Source organism: Hippocampus zosterae, chromosome 7 (genome assembly GCF_025434085.1).
Source record: "Hippocampus zosterae strain Florida chromosome 7, ASM2543408v3, whole genome shotgun sequence".
NCBI lineage: Eukaryota > Metazoa > Chordata > Actinopteri > Syngnathiformes > Syngnathidae > Hippocampus > Hippocampus zosterae.
The window spans coordinates 3034020-3050681 of NC_067457.1; the positions used below are offsets into that span (position 1 = coordinate 3034020).

The following is a 16662-nucleotide window of genomic DNA, read 5'->3' on the forward strand; positions in this document are numbered from 1 at the left end:
GAGACGCGTGGATGAAACAAGACGACGCCAACCGAATGTAAAAACCATTTGGGGCTCTTCTCCACGCGTCAAACTTGCAACTTAGCGAACGAGGAGGCGCCCAAGGACGAGTTTGTGGCGTTAAAGTAAAAAAAAATTAATAAATAAAATGTATTTCAAAAAATAACAAAACAGTAGCTTGATTGAGGGGTCAGAACCGGGAGCACCAAATACGGCACAGGAGTGAAAATACTGACTGGAGGTGGACCGCTTGTGTATGTGTGTGTGTGTGTGTGTGTGTGTGCGTGTGTGTGTGTGCGTGCATCTAGCAGTGCTCCAGAAAGTCGATGACTCTGGCAATGGATTTCTGTCCTGTGGTGCCGATGTCACACTGCGGAGACAAAAAGAGTTTACACTCTCACACACGCGCCGCTCAAAACTGACACGTTCCCAAGACACATACACACAATTATTTGGCCCAAATTTGAGCCGGAGAAAAGAAAGTTGCGGCATGCGACGGACTCACTGTGAGGTTCATGAAGTTGAGGAACTTCTTGAGCAACACCGTCATGACGGAGAAATCCCCCTGAGGTAAGTTCTCTCGCACAGTAGTCACATTCATCTAACACACACACACACAGACACACCGTTAGCGTCGGGGGGTTTGCAGCGTGCGGTGGGCTGTCGGCAAGGTGGATGCGACTCACGGGGCTTCCCTTGCAGAGGCAACCCAGCAGCAGAGCCGTGTACGACGCCACCATGGTGTCCTCCATGTGCTTGCCGGCGTGCTGCAGAGCTGAAGAGGACGCACGCACGCACGCAGTTTTGAGGACCACCAATCCGGGCTCGGGCACTTAAGCTCATGGCCCACTTGGGGAAAAATCCTCGGCGTGGCTTTTGCTTTTTAATATCAGCCCTCCGACTGTAAATCCCTCGTCATGCTACAAAAGTTCACTCGTGCGCGCCTGCCTGTTGCATTTTTTAGCTTTTAGCTCGTTGCTAAATTCCCGGCATGTCGTCTTTAGCCAATCGCTCACCTTTGTTGAGGTCCAGCTCTTGGTCTTCTTCCTCCTTCTTCTCATCCTTGTCGTCCTTCTCCTGGGCGTCGTCGCAGTGGTTGTCGTTGGCCACCCATTGGATCTCGCCGCCCGTCTCCTGCCACTGGCCGCTCTTGTCCGCCGGCTTGGCGGCGGGCTCTTTGATGAGGTCGTCGGTCTGCGCCTCGGCTTGGGCGGCCGCTCGCTCTCGCTGGAGGAACAGCTGAGGACGGACGGGGGCGGCGGGTTAGTGTTATTTTTTTTTTGGGGGGGGTGCAGGTACCACACGTACCTGCACGAGCGCTGCTACGGCGCCGAGCGGACCGCCGGCGATGACCACGTCGGGCTGGTACGGTGGCAGGAGAAGCACGGTGGAGTCGCAGGGACCCTGACCTCCCTCCGTCTCCATTTCCATCAGGCAGTAGCGGTTCCTGGCACTGTACTCCACAAGGTTGATCAGCAGGCCCAGGCCCTACAACACACACACACAAACACACTGATATTTAATCGGCACAACCACACACATGCACACCGACAAATTCAACGATACACCCGCGCGGTGCTCACCAGGACGCGGATGTCGAACCTCTTCTCCTGCGGGAAGTATTGCGGAACTCTGAGAACGCAGTTGAGCGCCGTCCTGATCAAGTCGTCCTGCTGGCCCGTCTTGGTACTGCCCCACTCTGCGCGCACACATACACAGACGCACGCACGCAAACGCTGACGACGCGCCGCAACTCCGCGCCTGCGCATGTGCGTGCCTGGGCAGGCGCTGACCGTTGTCGTGCGTCAGGTTGAGCAGAACGCAAATGATGGCCCTCATGCAGTTCTCCACCGCTTTGGCCACCACCGAGCCGCCGTCCGCGCTCAGCTGGGTGCCGCCGACGACCTCCCTGCTGTAGCGCCGGATCATCTCTTCGCAGCGCCGCAGTGCCCTGCGGGGTGGGGGTCGACGATTCGAGTGAGGCGTTAAAAATTATTATTAAACAACCGCAACGGCGATTTCGCGGCATCGGGGGCGCAGGTGCTTGTTTTTGTCCACTCTGGGTTGTCAGCGACTTTGAATGTGTGCGGCTTTAAAACCACACGGACGCACACGTCGCGGATGGCGGCTGCGCGGTGTCGGTTGAGTGACAGCTGGACATGTCGCGAGTGTAGCAAATCCGACAATGAGGGAGGGAGGAAGCCGACGCGAAATCAAGTTAAGGAATTAGGAAACACTGCCGGTTTGTGTGCGTGCGCCTTGTGCGGCTTAATGGCATTAAGGGAGCAGGCAGCTGAAGGGCCGGGCAGAGCGGACGCGCGGGCCCGCGTCGGCCTCTTGACACTGCGGCTCTTTGTGGACGCGTTCGAACTCTTCGTCCTGCTCCTCATCCTCGGGGCGGCCTGCAGAACTGGCGGTTCAAAGGTCGTGTCACTCAAGGGGCAAAAGCGGGGAGGACGTGAGACGGCGAGTGGGCCGTTAATGCAACGCAATATAAAATATGAGGACAATCGCTTGAAAGAACTGAAAACAAGACGCGTGTTTGTTTGGGCGGTGCCGGTGGCAGCTTGTGCTGTTCGCGCACACATACACGCACACACACACACACTCCGGTTATTTGTCTACTGACTTGGCACAGGACACAATGAGCGACGAGTCTTTGTAGGCAATCAAGTAGTTCATATTCTCTGTATTGTGCACCGTCACCTAAAAAAAAAAAAAAAAAACACACACAAGCACATTTACGATGCGGCCGATGCACCGCGTTAGGTAACGTGCCAAGATGGCCGCCACGCTTACGCTATCCAGCACGCGTAGACATCTCTCGGCTCCCCACAAGGACGACACCAGCTTCTCCTTGTCGTCCTCCGTTTTCAGGTTGTCCACACACTCCTTCACTGGGGTGCCACACGCACTTTGTTAAGTGTCGCACGCACACAAACGCTTGTTGGCTCGCAGACACGGCGAACCAAACGACAGGCACGCGCATGCGCGCGCGTGCACACCGAGAGGTTTATGAGGTGTTACCTTTATCCACGACGTGGTCCAGGCCTCCCAGGAGCCGCAGCTCCTCTTTGAACCAGTCGCCCGCCCGCTTGGACGTCAGTGACAGAAGCGTCTCCATGGCCAGGTGACCCGTCTGAACAAAAAAGGGTAGGGGTCGCAAGGTCACACGCTGGACCCCGTCAATGAACGTGACGTGCGTGCGTGGCACCGTGATGTTCTGCAAGTCCAGGTGCTTGTTGTGCACCGTGTCGCAGAGCTTGCGGATCTTCTCCTTCATCTTGCAGATCTCCCTGGCGCTCAGCTGGGACGCCGGGTCGCAGCCGCCGTGGTCCTGGTCCAGCTCCAGTAGCCGGATCATCAGGTCCAAGCAGGAGCGGTCCAGGTCCATGTTGAGCCGGTCGCGGCTGAGGATGTACATGAGGGAGGCGGTGCACATGGCCAGGTTCTGCCCCACCCAGGACAGCCGCAAAAGCCCGTCGGGAAAACAAACAAACAAAAAATTCCCATTTGAAATATCATCCATCCAAAAAAAAAAAGCAGCCAGTCTTGCGTTTCAGCAGCTTTTCGCCATTTTGCCACTCACATGGTGCTGGGGGGCGTCGTTGAGCGTTTGGAAGACCTGCGCCACCTTCCCTCGTGCCCTCAGGTGCATCCTGAAGCTGGGCATGGCGCAGCGCGCCGCCAGACTGATCACGCTGCGGACACACGCGCGCGTGCGCAGGTCGCGTGAACCCAAAGAGAAGCAACCGCCTTCGCCTCGCCTTCGCCTCGCCGTCGCCTCGCCGTCGCCTCGCCGTCGCCTCGCCGTAATCCTACCTGAGGCAGCGCGTGTTGAGCGGTTGTCCGCTCTTCAGGCCGGCGGCCAGGTACTCAAAGTCGTCGATGAACTCCTGGTTCTCGCCAAACTCCACCACGTCGTTGAAGTGCTTCACTTGCTGGACCACCGTGTAGAGCTGACGAAAGGCAAAAAGGAAAGAGTTACCACGAATACACTCACTCACTCTCTCTCACTCACACACTCAGAAGTGCGCGTACCTCCTTGTGCTCTTTGCGACACTTGAGGGTGGTGACGGTGTCCTGGTAGGGGTCACTGGGGACGTGCACACACTTGGTGACCTTGGGAGGAGGAGGCGGGGCTTTGAAGACGCCGTTGTCCTTCTGCGCGTCCGACGCCACGTCGCTCGACGCTCCTCCCGACAGCTGCGGCGCCTGCGCCAACGTCGAGATGTCATTGGCCGGCGGTAGGAGACGATGAAAAGGCCGCGCGCGGGGGTCGGCGTCTTACGGGAGTCGCCGGCGGGCGGCACGTGACGGACGGAATGGGCTCCTCTTTGCTCTGCAGCGTCCAGTGGCGGGCGTTGTACACTGCTTTGGTTGGTGACTGCGACGCACAAACATACACATGAGCGGATATTCTTGAGCCTCTGCGTAGAGCAACTAATATGCTGCATTAAATGCTGTACTGATGACCTAAGAGGAATTGAAACCTTATTGTGAATCCCACTTGTGTTGCCCGCGGGACACGCAACTTGATGAAAAAATGTCCGAACAGTACCTCCGTCCACGTCATACTGCCCCCAGGTGGCCACGGTGGGTAAACCAGAACAAACGGCGCGAGTGTGACAAGAGCGGTGGAATTCTTTTCAATCCGTCGAATGCGGTGGTTACTCTATGTTCTTATTAAGTACATTCAAACGGAGTGCTTTTGTTTTGTTTTCGTCTGAGGAGGTCAATAGCCGCGTTTGGAATTTAAACGCCCGCGGCGGCGAACGCAAAGCCAAAAAAATAAAATAAAATCCACTCAGCTTGATTTGAGCCCATTGCGATTCGTGACCCCCCAAAATAAGTCCCCCACCCCCACCCCCACCCACCCACCAGCAACCTTTCTTTGCTTTTGGCTGCCATCTGTGCGTGTCGGTGCCAAACGCGCGCTCGGGAGCTGTCACTCGTCATGAGAAACAAAAAGAGAGTGAGTGAATATCGGGAGGGGGTGCGCGGCAGGGTTAATAAACGGAGATAAAAAGGCGCAGCGTGCCGATGAGCCGCGCTGGACCGTCAACGTGCTGCATGCAACAAGAAGAAGTCCGTGGAAAACCGATTAGGAAAAGAACGCGGAGAAAGGCTTGCTGATGTTCTACATCTGCTTGGTCGTGTTTTTCGGGGGCAGATAGTCTGTCAACTGTGATCATTTGAGTCAAGAGGCGGTGACGCAACTTTTCGGGTCCCCCCCACCCCCGCCCCCCGCACCTTCTTCTGTGCACTGAAGATCCTCCGGTGGGTATTGTGGTTCTTGTTGACCGGCTTGCCCTGGGGGTGCCTCCTGGGGCCCGAGGCCACCACCCGCAGATCGTCCTCGGAGAAGCTCAACACGTCCGCGGGGAGGCTATCCAGGAGCTGCCCGGCTGACTCTGACGGCGTCAATTCATGTGAAAAGAAATCCAAAAATTTAATCCCCCCCCCAAAAAATGGCAGTTTTGTGCAGACCTTTTATATGCAACGCGTTTTTTACAGGAAATGATTCGCAGCGCGGGACTTTGTCTGACCTGCTTGTAAGCTGCCATCCTGCCCGTGCAAGTAGTTTTGGCTCCGCCCGGTGGCGCATCTCTGAAGGGCGCGGCAGTTCCTGACGGGCTCGTCGTGCGCGTCCTCCTCCAAGGCGGCGGGCGCCGTTTCCTCGGCAACCGCTTTGAAGCGTGCTCTCACTTTCATCCTGCTGTCGCCGTCGTCGTCGTCGTCGTCGCCAACTGCCTCGCTGTCGCTCATGTTGTCAAAACCAAAGTATTTCATTTTGAGTTTGGACGAGGCGTCAGTCTCGTTTTCATGGCAGGCGTCAAGTTCGTCGAAACCGAACAGGTCCGTTTTGGTTCCCTTCTTCGATCTGGACTGGTTCTGACTAAAGAGCAGAGAAAATATATGTCATTCAGGTCACAGAATGACGTGAAGGACATTTTCCTGTTTTGACATTCTTCTCATGGGCTCCAACAGGGTGTGCACACTTTTGTCTTTAAAATTGTATTAAATTAATTGACCCATTAAAAAACAATCTTGAATGAATACAAACGATTGCTTTTATTAACTTTTGTACTTTTTCAGTTTAAAGATTAAGAATGAATCAAGTAAGCAAGTAAATTTATATTTATTTGGCAATTTTAAGGAAAAGTTTCTATAGAAAATAAAATGACTTCTTTTCCCTGAATTGTATGATGGATTATACACGGTCTATATTTTTAATAATATGCAAAAACCTAAAATTTCTAGCCGTGGGCCGTCTGTACCTGCTGTCCTGTTGCTCGGTCCTCTTTCGCTGCCGCGTAGCAGCGAGCTGCCCGTCGGCGCCGCTAAAGCCAGCAGCGCTCTTATCGCTAGCGCGAGCGGCTTCACTGGTAAACTTCACGCCGCCCGCTTGATTGGTGACGTTACACATGGAGGCAGAGGAAGGGTGCAGCACGGAGTAATCCCTCGTCCCGCTGCTCCGAGTCGCCTCCGTTGCGCCCGCGCCGCCAGACCCCGGCGTGAGCGGACCCCGAGCCGTATCGCCACAATCCGTAGCTTTGGAGGCGCTCCGCTTGCCGGGCCTGCGGTACGTCCGACATTTTGAGTTCCGCACGTGCGCCGAAGGGGACGACGTCGTTCGGCAGTAGTCGGCCGTCTCGAAGCCAAAGACGCTATCTGGGTCCCGGCTCTCCACGGGGCTCTGCAGGCGAGGCGGCGAAGGCAGCTTGTCCCCCGCGACCGCCGAAGTCCAAGAGAGCGCTGGGGCACGCAGCTCCTGACTGGGCGAAGGCGGTCGGAAGCCCATTAGGGCGTCCCAGGAGCTGTAGGTGGACTCGGCCTTGGTGGAGGTCTTCAAGGTGGCTGTCTGCGCCAAAGGCTTCCGGTCGCTCTCCGAGGCGTTTTGGTACCACGCGTAGCTGTGCTGCTTCTCCCAAGACGGCGAGGAGCTCTCGGGTATACCTGGGGCCGCGTAAAATAGACCGAAGTCAATCGGAGCACTGATTATGTTTGAAAAACAATGATCAACAGCATCACATGACGCATTGTGCCGCACGGCAAGTCGGTGACATGTCTGCAAATTTTTCAAAACAACGCATGTGGGCTGCTCGCAGGTAAAAAGGCAAACTGCGCACGGCATGTTCCGCGGTGACGTCTGTGCGGTCGTTTAAAGAACTCTTTGGGCCTAACTAATTACCTTTGCTGGCATGGCCGCTGTTGAAGAAGGGGCCACAACGCTCCGTCCCACCCGGCCGTGACATGTCCTGCACTGAGCCGTGGAGTCCTTCGCGGAAGCTAGACCAGTTTCTGGGGTCCGGGCTGAGTCTCACTTTTTCCACCATTGGGGCTTCCGCTGAGGCCATCTTGGCAGGTGATGACTTGCCACCACCACGAGAGGACACCGGCTTCGACTCCTCATCACTGTCGAAGCCAAACGGGTCGTCCGAGCCGCCCCCTCCAAGTCGGGCTCGCTTGTGAGTGTCCAGGAACGAAGAGCCCTTTGGAGGGCCAGCACGCTTGGAGCCCACCTTGGCCTTGTAGGTGGTGTCCCCCCATTTTGTGCTCAGAGTGCCCCTCTTGGTGGACAGCACTTCGTCAAACTTGGACGAACCCTCTCCTCCCTTACGGCTGTAGGTTTTACCAAATCTGGATGTCATTGTTGGATCTGGCTCATATTTTCTAAGGAAGCAGAAAGATTGGAAAATTAAAGCGTGACCAAGTATTCAAAATGTCGTTCTTCACTGAGCTTGTAGAAAAAAAAATCACAATACTGGAGGTGGCAATCATGGAAAGAAAATGATTGAGAGCAAAGTGGGTGCCTATGTGGTTTTTACAGAGCGAAAATTGTGTGACCTCAAACACAACAACAAAAAAAACTTTCAGATTGGTGGGGCCAAACAAAGCTAAGGTTAGCCACATACCAAAAGCTAATAACGGCGCCCGGTCCCTCTCGTGCTTGTTGGGGGTGGAGGAAAAGACGTGCGAGGATTTGGTGGCTCTTAAATCGGCAATTTGTACAATCCTTACCACCGCCTAAGTTGTTCGTTTGAGCGTTAGCATTGAGGCGAGCTAACGGCTAACAATAAACGCCATTTCGTCGTTCTGGGCCGCGACGCGAAAAGCACACAACACCGAGGAAAATGAAGGCATATAAATAAAGCTAAAATAATGTTTCGGAGCTTACTTGGTGAGCTATTGGGCCGATGGGGACAAACCAGCGGAGGCGTTAAACTGGCATCGGACCGGACCGAAGGCCTGCTTGGCTGATCCGAAGCGCAGCATAAACAAGGCCGGACACCGGCAGCAGCAGCTGCCCAAGTGCTCGATGGCAAACGCCACACACGCTCAACAATTTTGGGTGCCAACGCGGCTCTGCCGCACTCAGAAACTGGAAGGCCTGCAAAATTGTTCAGCCTAGAAATTAAATCACATACAATTGTTTCCTCCGGCTTGGGTGACCAAAGCCTTCCATTCCATTGGATCCATTTAGGTCAAGTTTGACAGTAAACCGGAAATTCCGTCAAACTCTACAAGAATTTGGAAGATAAAAGAAACCAATACGATACCAGGCGTTTCTTCTATTAAACCTTTTAAATACCCGTCAACATATTTATGGAAGTACGAATTCCAGGAATATAAACATAATTAAATTCCACGCGGTAGCAAGTCTGCAAAATGACGATACATTTATTCTGACAACTGTAACCGGAAGTATTTGTACGCTATATGCACGTCACCATATGCCAATGCGGCGTTCAAATACTTCAGCAGCAGTCGTATATTATCATTTCACATGACTGCACACAAATGAGATACACCGAAAACAAAAAAGTACACAGGCTGGTAATTATTTCATGTATATTTTAATGCCATGATACTCATACTTCGCAGTTACACTGCATACATTGTACTGTATGCTGTAATATGACATTAATTTAATACGTTATCATATTCATAATTACAGTGTGGCTACATGTAAACTATGTCTGCGGAAGAAATTTCCAACAGACAAGACAGTCACACCCCATGGAGACGAAGAAAGCGTTTTTGCTGAGCCTTTAGTAGCTGTACCAAACAAGTCCCAAGCATGTCAGCTGCATGGACGAAGTCGCTGACCATCACATCTGCCATTTTGTCTTTCGCCTCATTCATTTGAGGGGACTTATGTTCACACCGCCATTGACCTTTTGCTTCTGCCGGAAGAAAACCAAAGACAGACCATCAGTTTCCTGCACAAGCAGGTGCCACATTTCATTTTACCTAATCTTGCAGATGAACCCTCTATCGCTCCCACAGGTGTCCTCCTTCCAGCGGTCGCTGTCAAGGTCCCAGGAAAGACAGCGTTGCGCGGGCTTGTCGTCTTCAGGCTCGCCTGAAAGCAGGCCAGAAGAGATCTCAAGCGCTCTACATGGTGGCCTGCAAGCATCCATCAGCCAGCCGTGACACCAACCTGTGCTCCAGCGTATGTAAAGCAACTTGGATCCGTCGCTCCACATCCACTTTTCTTCAGCGTTGAGGCTGTAGCCGCCAATCCACAGGGAAATCCCATTCACTCTCGCCTGGAAGTAGTCTACACATGACAGTCATTTTCCACCACCGTCAGGATGAGCCGGAGCCCAAACTCGACTCAACATTTCTGCGTGCGATCAACTTGACAGATTTGCAACGAAGTGCGTACCTCGCACAAAGTCCTGTTCCTTGAAGTCGGTGATGCTGAGCAGGTTGCCTCCGTTTCGGCTGCAGTCGTCTTTCGCACCGTTCCAATTTATCTGGTACTCGATGATGAGCAGGTAGCAGTAGTCGTTGGAGGGGTTGTGCGCCCACCAGCCGCACGCGTCGGTCCAAACTGCAACCGATACGCCACTTGTCACCAACGTCGAAGTGCGTCAGACGGGATCGTGTCGGCTGTCGTGTGTAACATCACCTGATTGCGGTTCCGATAGCTTGAGAGGATTGGACCCGCGGTTCGCGGCTGCAAGGACGGACGCGGTACGTGTCACACATGAGAGCAGATCGACCCTTAACGTCACGAATAAGGCTTCTCCGGGTTTTCCTTTTGCGTGCTTGCGCTCGATTATGGTAACGGGAAATTAAGCACTGTGGGTTAACTGACATCAGTTAACCCACGAAGTAAACCGTCATGAATCGTGGACCTTTTTTGCAGATGAACCGTATGTCGATGTGGCACAGGTAGTAATATAGACGGCCATCCGATCCAAGGCGAACGCAGCTGGCGTCCTCCCACCCGCGCGGCTGCTTTTCGCCCCACGGGAGGTAGTCCTGTTGATCAGATTGGAAAGGTCTCTTTAGGGAGGATGTCTTTCATTTCTCACCATTTAAAGAACATTTTCCCCATTAGTGAGGTCTGGGGCCCAAATGTGATCCCCCCGCCCCCACACTCCCTCATTTCAACCATTTGTGGATCTTATATTGTTCAGAAATATGGTCAGATGACAATTTTATTCAGACTTGTTGCAAAGATTTCACTTACTGAAGGTGTTCCATCAGTGAACATTGCATTGTATCCATTAGTCCTCCTGAATCCCGCCCAGATCCAATACCCCCTTGCGTAAGCTTCAGGAAAGGAAGACATGAGCTTAAGTGCAAGACCGGCAGGCAACCTTGTGGATGTTGTGCAGCGAGCAGCATTGTGGGATCATAGTCAGGAATGCCCACGCGGCACTTTTAAGCAACGCACTATTTTCGTAGATAGGTGCACGTCGTTTTCATGCCATGGCAAGTCTAGTTTATCGTCTTTGGGATTTTGGCCAGCCCGGCTTGCGTCGACGGACTAAGGCGTTTTCGATGACACTTTCTAAGTGCCCTCAACTACGAAAATACCAAAAGAAAGAAAACTCATCCAATCCGCACATTTGAGAATATGTTCTCCACGAGAACATGTGGCGGCCATGAAAATAGGGTCCTTAATCATGGTGCTCACCTCTCAAGAAGTTGAGCTCCTCGATTGAGTGGAAGCTGGCCAAGTGACCTTTCCATACATTGACGCAGTAATCCTCAGCATCCTTCCACGATGCAGTCCACGATCCAAAGTAATAACAAAAACTGCCGTACAGCACGTCACCATGGTCACAGTAGGAATCTAAAAGCGGGAATAAACACTCAGAGGAAAAAAAAAGCGTGACGGATTGGGGAAGGTGGCCAAAATGTAGTAGTGTTGGTGTGAGTGATCATCGCCGCAGTCGCTTTTGAGTTCTGTTTATTCACTTCACAATCACTCCTTTTCATTAAGCAGTGTAACTTGTGCATTTCTAATATATCCAAATAGCTTCATGTTTATAAGATTCAAGGCATGATTTTCGGTGCAGATTGTGGTATGCAGTATTTCTCCTCAAAGACGCCAAATGCTTTCTTTATTGTTAAATTTACACGGCAGCGACTGCCACTGGGTTCTGTTGTGCAACTGACGTGGTGACAAAGCATAAAGAGAACAAGTTGAAGGACATGTAGGTGACGCTTTGAAGTGATAGCGCGCAAAGCAGTCTGCTCCAGGAAACTCTTCAAAGCCCCCCCCCAAAAAAAAATCCTTTCTATCTTTATCAGCAGTGAAATGTTGAAATGAATTCCTCCCCGTCCTGTGATCGGACAAAATTAAGTTGCCCACAAATTGAACTGAAATGAAATTTGAAATGCAATTCAATAAATACAAGAAAGAAAAAGAAATGCCAAATGAGTCTGAACTCACCAGAAGCTGTCCACGCGCCAAGCGTGAGCAGTGCCTGCCCAAGAAGCCATCCTGTTGGTTGCATCTTCAGCGCTGGATAGAATTATGACAAGTTCGGGTTCCACAGGAGCTGGGATTTGCCGAGCAGAGTGAGACCAATTTTGGTGTAATGGGCACGTGACCCCGTGTGACTTACGCTCCTGACGTCATCACACGTATGGTGAGATGTGACGTTGAGTGGAACTGGAAAGGCGCACTGCAGCAAGCACCAAGCGGCGTCTCTGGCCTCAAATCGCGCCACATCCAATATGGCAGCGCTGTCACCGTACCTTTTGGCTCTCAACGCGTCATCAAAATCTTTCCTCTGCGTGTATGCCTTTCACGCGACTGAGCTACCTGTTCAGCATTCGAACCGACGAAATCAACTCGAACTAAGTACAATTGTGTAAGTCGCACGAATCTCGGACGCTTTCTTGACTCACCGTCCATCGGCCGACACATTTGTTGTTCACATCTTTTTTTATCTTTGTTTCTTTTGAAGACACCAACGCTTGATCAGGTACGGACGGCATGTTGAACTTTTATTACGCTTTTATTACGTTCATTGTCCTCACTCGTAAGACAATTCAGCGGACTTGTCCCAACGACGGTCTAGCATGTTTGTCGTGTTTCTGATTCAAATAATCAGCACATCAGCAAGCACTTCATAAGCCTGCTAACTATTTTGATCATGTGAATCAGGGAAACACCCTAAAAAAAAACAGTATAGTGGCCCTCGAGGACTGAAGTTTGACACCTGTGGCTATAACCGGTCAAGTTTCCCCCCCCCAATACTGCTCGAAGTTTCTGCACAGGATTAATAGAACAATCTAGCTCACTATTGAGGCAAAACAACATTGTTGATTAATGATTACTGATACGATTAATCGGCGATAAAATGTAATGGTTTGGTCTCTAACATCTGTTTTAAATCGGCAAAAATTGTTTTCCACAGTAAAATAATACAAATGTCTTATTTGCTGGTGTGGTGGGAGAAATCAGACAATGTTTACTGTTGAGAGACTAAAATCAGAGGGTTTAAACCAGTTTTAATTAAAAATAAGTCTCAGAATCCTGATCAAAATAGTCAATTAATATCAATTAATCGATAATTGTTGAATCTCCGTCCTGTCAGTTCCCTGTTTGGACGTGACCGGACGTTGTCCGGCGCTCATCTGGCAGTCCCAGCGAATCGTCAGCGACGTGTGATTGGCTGCCCGGCGGCGTACCTGTGATGTCACGTGGCGTGCGGAGCCGGCAGACGTTGTGGCCATGCCGTACGTGGACCGACGCAATCGCATCTGCGGCTTCCTGGACATCGAGGAGGCGGAGGGCAGCGGGAAGTTCCTGAGACGTTACTTCGTCCTTAGCGCGCAGCGGGACAGTCTCGTTTGGTACATGGACAACCCACAGGTGTGTGCAGGTGTGTTGCGTGTGTCCCACGACAAGAATGACTCTGTACCGCATGTATTACCTCGCACAGAATCTTCCGGAAGGGGCCCAGCATGTCGGCTGTCTCAACCTCTCCTACATCTCCAAGGTAAGTGACAGACAGGATACGTTTGGACTTCCTGTCTGCATCCTTTGGACTTCCTGTGTGTGGAGTCCACTTCCAGAATTGTCTAGTGTATGTTTGTTTTTTTTTTGTTTTTTTTTTTCTTGCCGACAGGTGACCAACGGCGCCAAACTGAGGCCAAAGACGGACTTCTGCTTTGGTGAGAAGCTTTCTGATTGAATGAGGACACAAACGTACAATCCGTGTACTGTTCCTACTTTCCATTTTCCATTGGCAATTTTCAGGTTGCAAAGTTGTCTTCAGTTTTGCAGCATTTCAGCATTTTGTTTTGTTTATTGTGTGTGTGTGTGTATTCAGACACAAATTGAATTCAAAACACGTGACTCGCTCCCCCCCGCCCCCTCACGTTGTCTGTCTGCAGTTATAAACGCTGGGATGCGCAAGTTCTACTTGCAGGCCAATGACCAACAAGACTTGGAGGAGTGGATCGCCGTTCTCAACAACGCCACTAAGATAACGGTGAGCCTTGCAATCGCACAGAACCCCCCCAAAAGGTCCACTAGCTTAATGCTAATATATAAATAGGCTAACCGAAATTAGCATCAATGCCAAATTATAACCCTTCAATGAATGGCGCTTTGCAAAACATCGCAGTCACAGAGCACAGACCTCTGCTCTGTTGAAATTTCATCCCTCAAAATTAATATTTGTCATTTCTAAAAAAAAACAACAACAAAATGTGGCACATTTTCGGGTTGCTCGCAAGGTACCAAAGCTCAGCGATGGTGCCGATCCGCCTCAGGAAGTCCTGGGAGCCTTGAAGCACGTCTGCTACAAGACGGAGATCGTCGGTGGAGTCCCCATCGTCACCGCCACTCAGGTGAGGCTGGGCGGGTCCGGGCGTGCGCAAAAGGAATGCGTGCCCGATTCGCACGTACGCATGCCTCCACACGCGGGAGCGAATTCCAGACTTTCCCATCAGCTTAAAAAAAAAAGTCTGATGATTGGCGCCGATTGGGAGTTTTTGCTATGTAATTAATTCGAGTCATCTAACGTCCATAAGAAAAGCGTCAAACCCATTTGGACATTTACGTGGCAGGAGCAGGCGGACGGGCCGAACGGGGCAGAACGTGGCGCTTCGGGGAGACCCTACTTCCTGTCCAGCCAAGTCCAGGACCAGGATGTCATCAAGGCGGGATTCTGTGTCAAACAGGGAGCTGTGGTGAGACATTCCAAAATGATTGCGGGAAGGGGGCGGGGGTGGAGGGGGGACCCTTAGCTTCATGCTAGCACCCAATGCAAAACAATGCAAACGGATAGCATTGACCTGCTGATGTGTGTGTTTGTTAGATGAAGACATGGAAGCGGCGCTACTTCATGCTGGATCAAAACAGCCTCCGCTACTTCAAGTCCGACTCGGTGGGTTGCCGACTGACCAACCGTGCGCGTGCGGGTGTGCGTGCGTTAATCCAAAGCCTTCTGCTGTGCACGTGTGTGTGTGTTCACAGGACAGGGAGGCACTGCGTGTGATCCTCCTGAAGGACATCCTCAAAGTTCAACAGTGTCAACAAAGGTGATGAATTGGGGGGGGGGGGAGTGTGTACATTCGGTGCATCAAAACAGACTTCGAAAGATGCTCCCTGGCGCCTGTTGTCACCCTCGAGCAGTTTTTTTTCCCTTTGACTTTTCGATAGCACCAGCAGAGGGCGCTACTGACTCAAGTCTGTCAAATAGAAAATCGAACAACGACTACAAGGACTTGATCTCTCTTCTTTTTGTCACTTATGCAACTTGACAATGAGCCGCGCAAATAATGTGATGCTTGTGTTTGTGTTGTGCAGTGAGCTGATGATGAGGGACAACCTCTTCGAGATGATCACCTCCTCCAGGACTTTCTACTTGCAGGTAAGCACGTGTGTGTCTGTGTGTGTGTGCATGTTTGTCTTCTTGCATATGTTTGTGTGATTATATGTGTTGTGCTTGCCTGCGTGGCTGCGTGTCAGACGGACACTCCAGAGGAAATGGACAACTGGATTGAAGCCATCAACGGCGCTCTGGTGGCCCAGCGTGGACCCGCCAGCTCAGTGAGTTTCTCGATCGTCATCGTCTGCAGCAACAGCATCGTCCTCATCCTCATCTCCTGCTCTCTCCCCTGCAGGATTATAGCTCTCCCGCCGTCTCCTCCTCGACCTTCTACTTGGACTTAGGTGAGGAGCTCCCTTGCCCACCATCCTCCACTGCGCCCCATGACGGACCCCCGCCTGCCTCAGAAGACGTCCAAGTCCAGGAGATGGGGGTGGGGCATGAGTCGCTATGGAAGCGACGTCGCAAGGACGACATGGATGTCGACGGCTAGCCCGTCGTCCACCGCGCCATCCAGAAAAAGAAAAATTGAAAAATGAACAAGACAAGAAAAATATCAAATCGATAATCAAGGTGAATGATGACAGTAGAGCTCGGCTAAGTTCTGAGCCTGAGCTGCTCGAACACACACACACACGCACACAAAACAACATCATTACCGACTGACTCAAGCTTGGTGGAATTTGGTGGCTGCATGCATACGCGCACGCGGAGTTTCCGGGAAGAGTGTGTTTTGACTGGCATTCAACAGACTTGAGGACTTTTAGTTTTTTTTTCTTGGACTCGAGAGGTCATTGGCGGAGCAAAAAAAGAAAAAAAATTGCGCCCGGTTGGCAGAATGCATTTGGGTCATTAAAGTGACTTGCGAAGGCAAGAGCCCCATTTACTGGAATCCTCCAGGTGGGCCCACGCCAGAGCCAAACATTTTGTTCTCCGATGACAAGCGGCAACCGCGCGGCTTGGAAGTTCAATGGATTTGTTGTCATTTCACACGCGCACACAGCTCAGAGGACAGGGTGTTGTCTTGGACTGCGCTGCATCGCTAACTCTTAAAGTATGTTCACTCGCGATGTCTGAGCTCATAAAATAAAACACGCCAGTCTGTGTGTGCGCGCGCGTGTGGAAGGAGCGCGCGAATAGACTTACACAAGTGTTTTTGTCATGTGTTTTTTAACGAGTGTAGGATGTTCTATAACCGCACCAATGACATAATGTAACAGAACTTAATGAATGGAACAGTTTCTGTGACACTTTTTGCTTCAGCTGAATGCACTTTGTGCCGCTCCTTCTGGTGTGCGCGAGATGTCCGCTGTACAAATCCCGAGGTTGTGATTATGGACCAAAAATGTCCACTGAAAATTGATTGATTGATTGATTGATTGATTGATTCAGTTGTAGGGAATGAGTGAATCATCTTCATTCCCTAGCACTTAATCAGGACACAGTCCCCCATAGCGGGTCAGGACTGGGCCCCAGCGGAAATTGTGAGGATCCACCAGTTATTCACGGTCAACATCAATGCCATTAAAAAAAATAATAATAATATGAAGTGGGAAAATTCCGT

General features: G+C 51.4%; 3 protein-coding genes across 3 annotated transcripts; 1 reads left to right on the forward strand and 2 right to left on the reverse strand.

Annotated features, from left to right (window-relative positions):
- Positions 1-159: 159 nt before the first annotated feature.
- On the reverse strand, positions 160-8637 carry LOC127603361 (wings apart-like protein homolog). Its single transcript, XM_052069538.1, has 20 exons — positions 8433-8637; positions 7196-7677; positions 6282-6960; positions 5550-5899; positions 5254-5414; positions 4292-4387; positions 4042-4215; positions 3823-3959; positions 3590-3701; positions 3215-3451; positions 3028-3139; positions 2800-2897; positions 2630-2706; positions 1794-1951; positions 1584-1699; positions 1309-1488; positions 1017-1239; positions 687-775; positions 506-601; positions 160-370 (listed from the first exon to the last, which is right to left on the reverse strand). Exons 1-20 carry the CDS (start codon positions 8468-8470, stop codon positions 305-307), a joined length of 3681 nt encoding a protein of 1226 aa, XP_051925498.1. The 5' UTR covers positions 8471-8637; the 3' UTR covers positions 160-304.
- A 205-nt stretch (positions 8638-8842) lies between these two features.
- Positions 8843-11851, reverse strand: LOC127605100 (C-type mannose receptor 2-like). The gene is made up of 9 exons (XM_052072692.1): positions 11702-11851; positions 10940-11098; positions 10490-10572; positions 10152-10278; positions 9923-9970; positions 9677-9844; positions 9449-9568; positions 9259-9370; positions 8843-9191 (listed from the first exon to the last, which is right to left on the reverse strand). Exons 1-9 carry the CDS (start codon positions 11763-11765, stop codon positions 9167-9169), a joined length of 906 nt encoding a protein of 301 aa, XP_051928652.1. The 5' UTR covers positions 11766-11851; the 3' UTR covers positions 8843-9166.
- A 206-nt stretch (positions 11852-12057) lies between these two features.
- Positions 12058-16223, forward strand: LOC127605099 (pleckstrin homology domain-containing family A member 1-like). Its single transcript, XM_052072691.1, has 12 exons — positions 12058-12239; positions 12855-13132; positions 13203-13259; positions 13389-13434; positions 13657-13754; positions 14002-14115; positions 14335-14457; positions 14586-14654; positions 14744-14808; positions 15077-15140; positions 15239-15319; positions 15394-16223. Exons 2-12 carry the CDS (start codon positions 12992-12994, stop codon positions 15589-15591), a joined length of 1056 nt encoding a protein of 351 aa, XP_051928651.1. The 5' UTR covers positions 12058-12239; positions 12855-12991; the 3' UTR covers positions 15592-16223.
- Positions 16224-16662: the final 439 nt, after the last annotated feature.

Excerpts from the sequence above, each read along its gene's own strand:
- LOC127603361 (XM_052069538.1), bottom strand. The coding sequence starts at position 8,470 with ATGGAAGGCTTTGGTCACCCAAGCCGGAGGAAACAATT. Across the intron at positions 5,415-5,549 it reads GGATGGCAGCTTACAAGCAG|AGTCAGCCGGGCAGCTCCTG; the intron begins GTCAGACAAAGT and ends TGACGCCGTCAG. Across the intron at positions 602-686 it reads GCCTCTGCAAGGGAAGCCCC|ATGAATGTGACTACTGTGCG; the intron begins GTGAGTCGCATC and ends TGTGTGTGTTAG.
- LOC127605100 (XM_052072692.1), bottom strand. The coding sequence starts at position 11,765 with ATGCAACCAACAGGATGGCTTCTTGGGCAGGCACTGCTCACGCTTGGC. Across the intron at positions 9,845-9,922 it reads GCTATCGGAACCGCAATCAG|TTTGGACCGACGCGTGCGGC; the intron begins GTGATGTTACAC and ends TATCGGTTGCAG. Across the intron at positions 9,192-9,258 it reads GGGTTCATCTGCAAGATTAG|AAGCAAAAGGTCAATGGCGG; the intron begins GTAAAATGAAAT and ends TTCTTCCGGCAG.
- LOC127605099 (XM_052072691.1), top strand. The coding sequence starts at position 12,992 with ATGCCGTACGTGGACCGACGCAATCGCATCTGCGGCTTCCTGGACATC. Across the intron at positions 14,655-14,743 it reads GCTACTTCAAGTCCGACTCG|GACAGGGAGGCACTGCGTGT; the intron begins GTGGGTTGCCGA and ends GTGTGTTCACAG. Across the intron at positions 15,141-15,238 it reads CCAGGACTTTCTACTTGCAG|ACGGACACTCCAGAGGAAAT; the intron begins GTAAGCACGTGT and ends GCTGCGTGTCAG.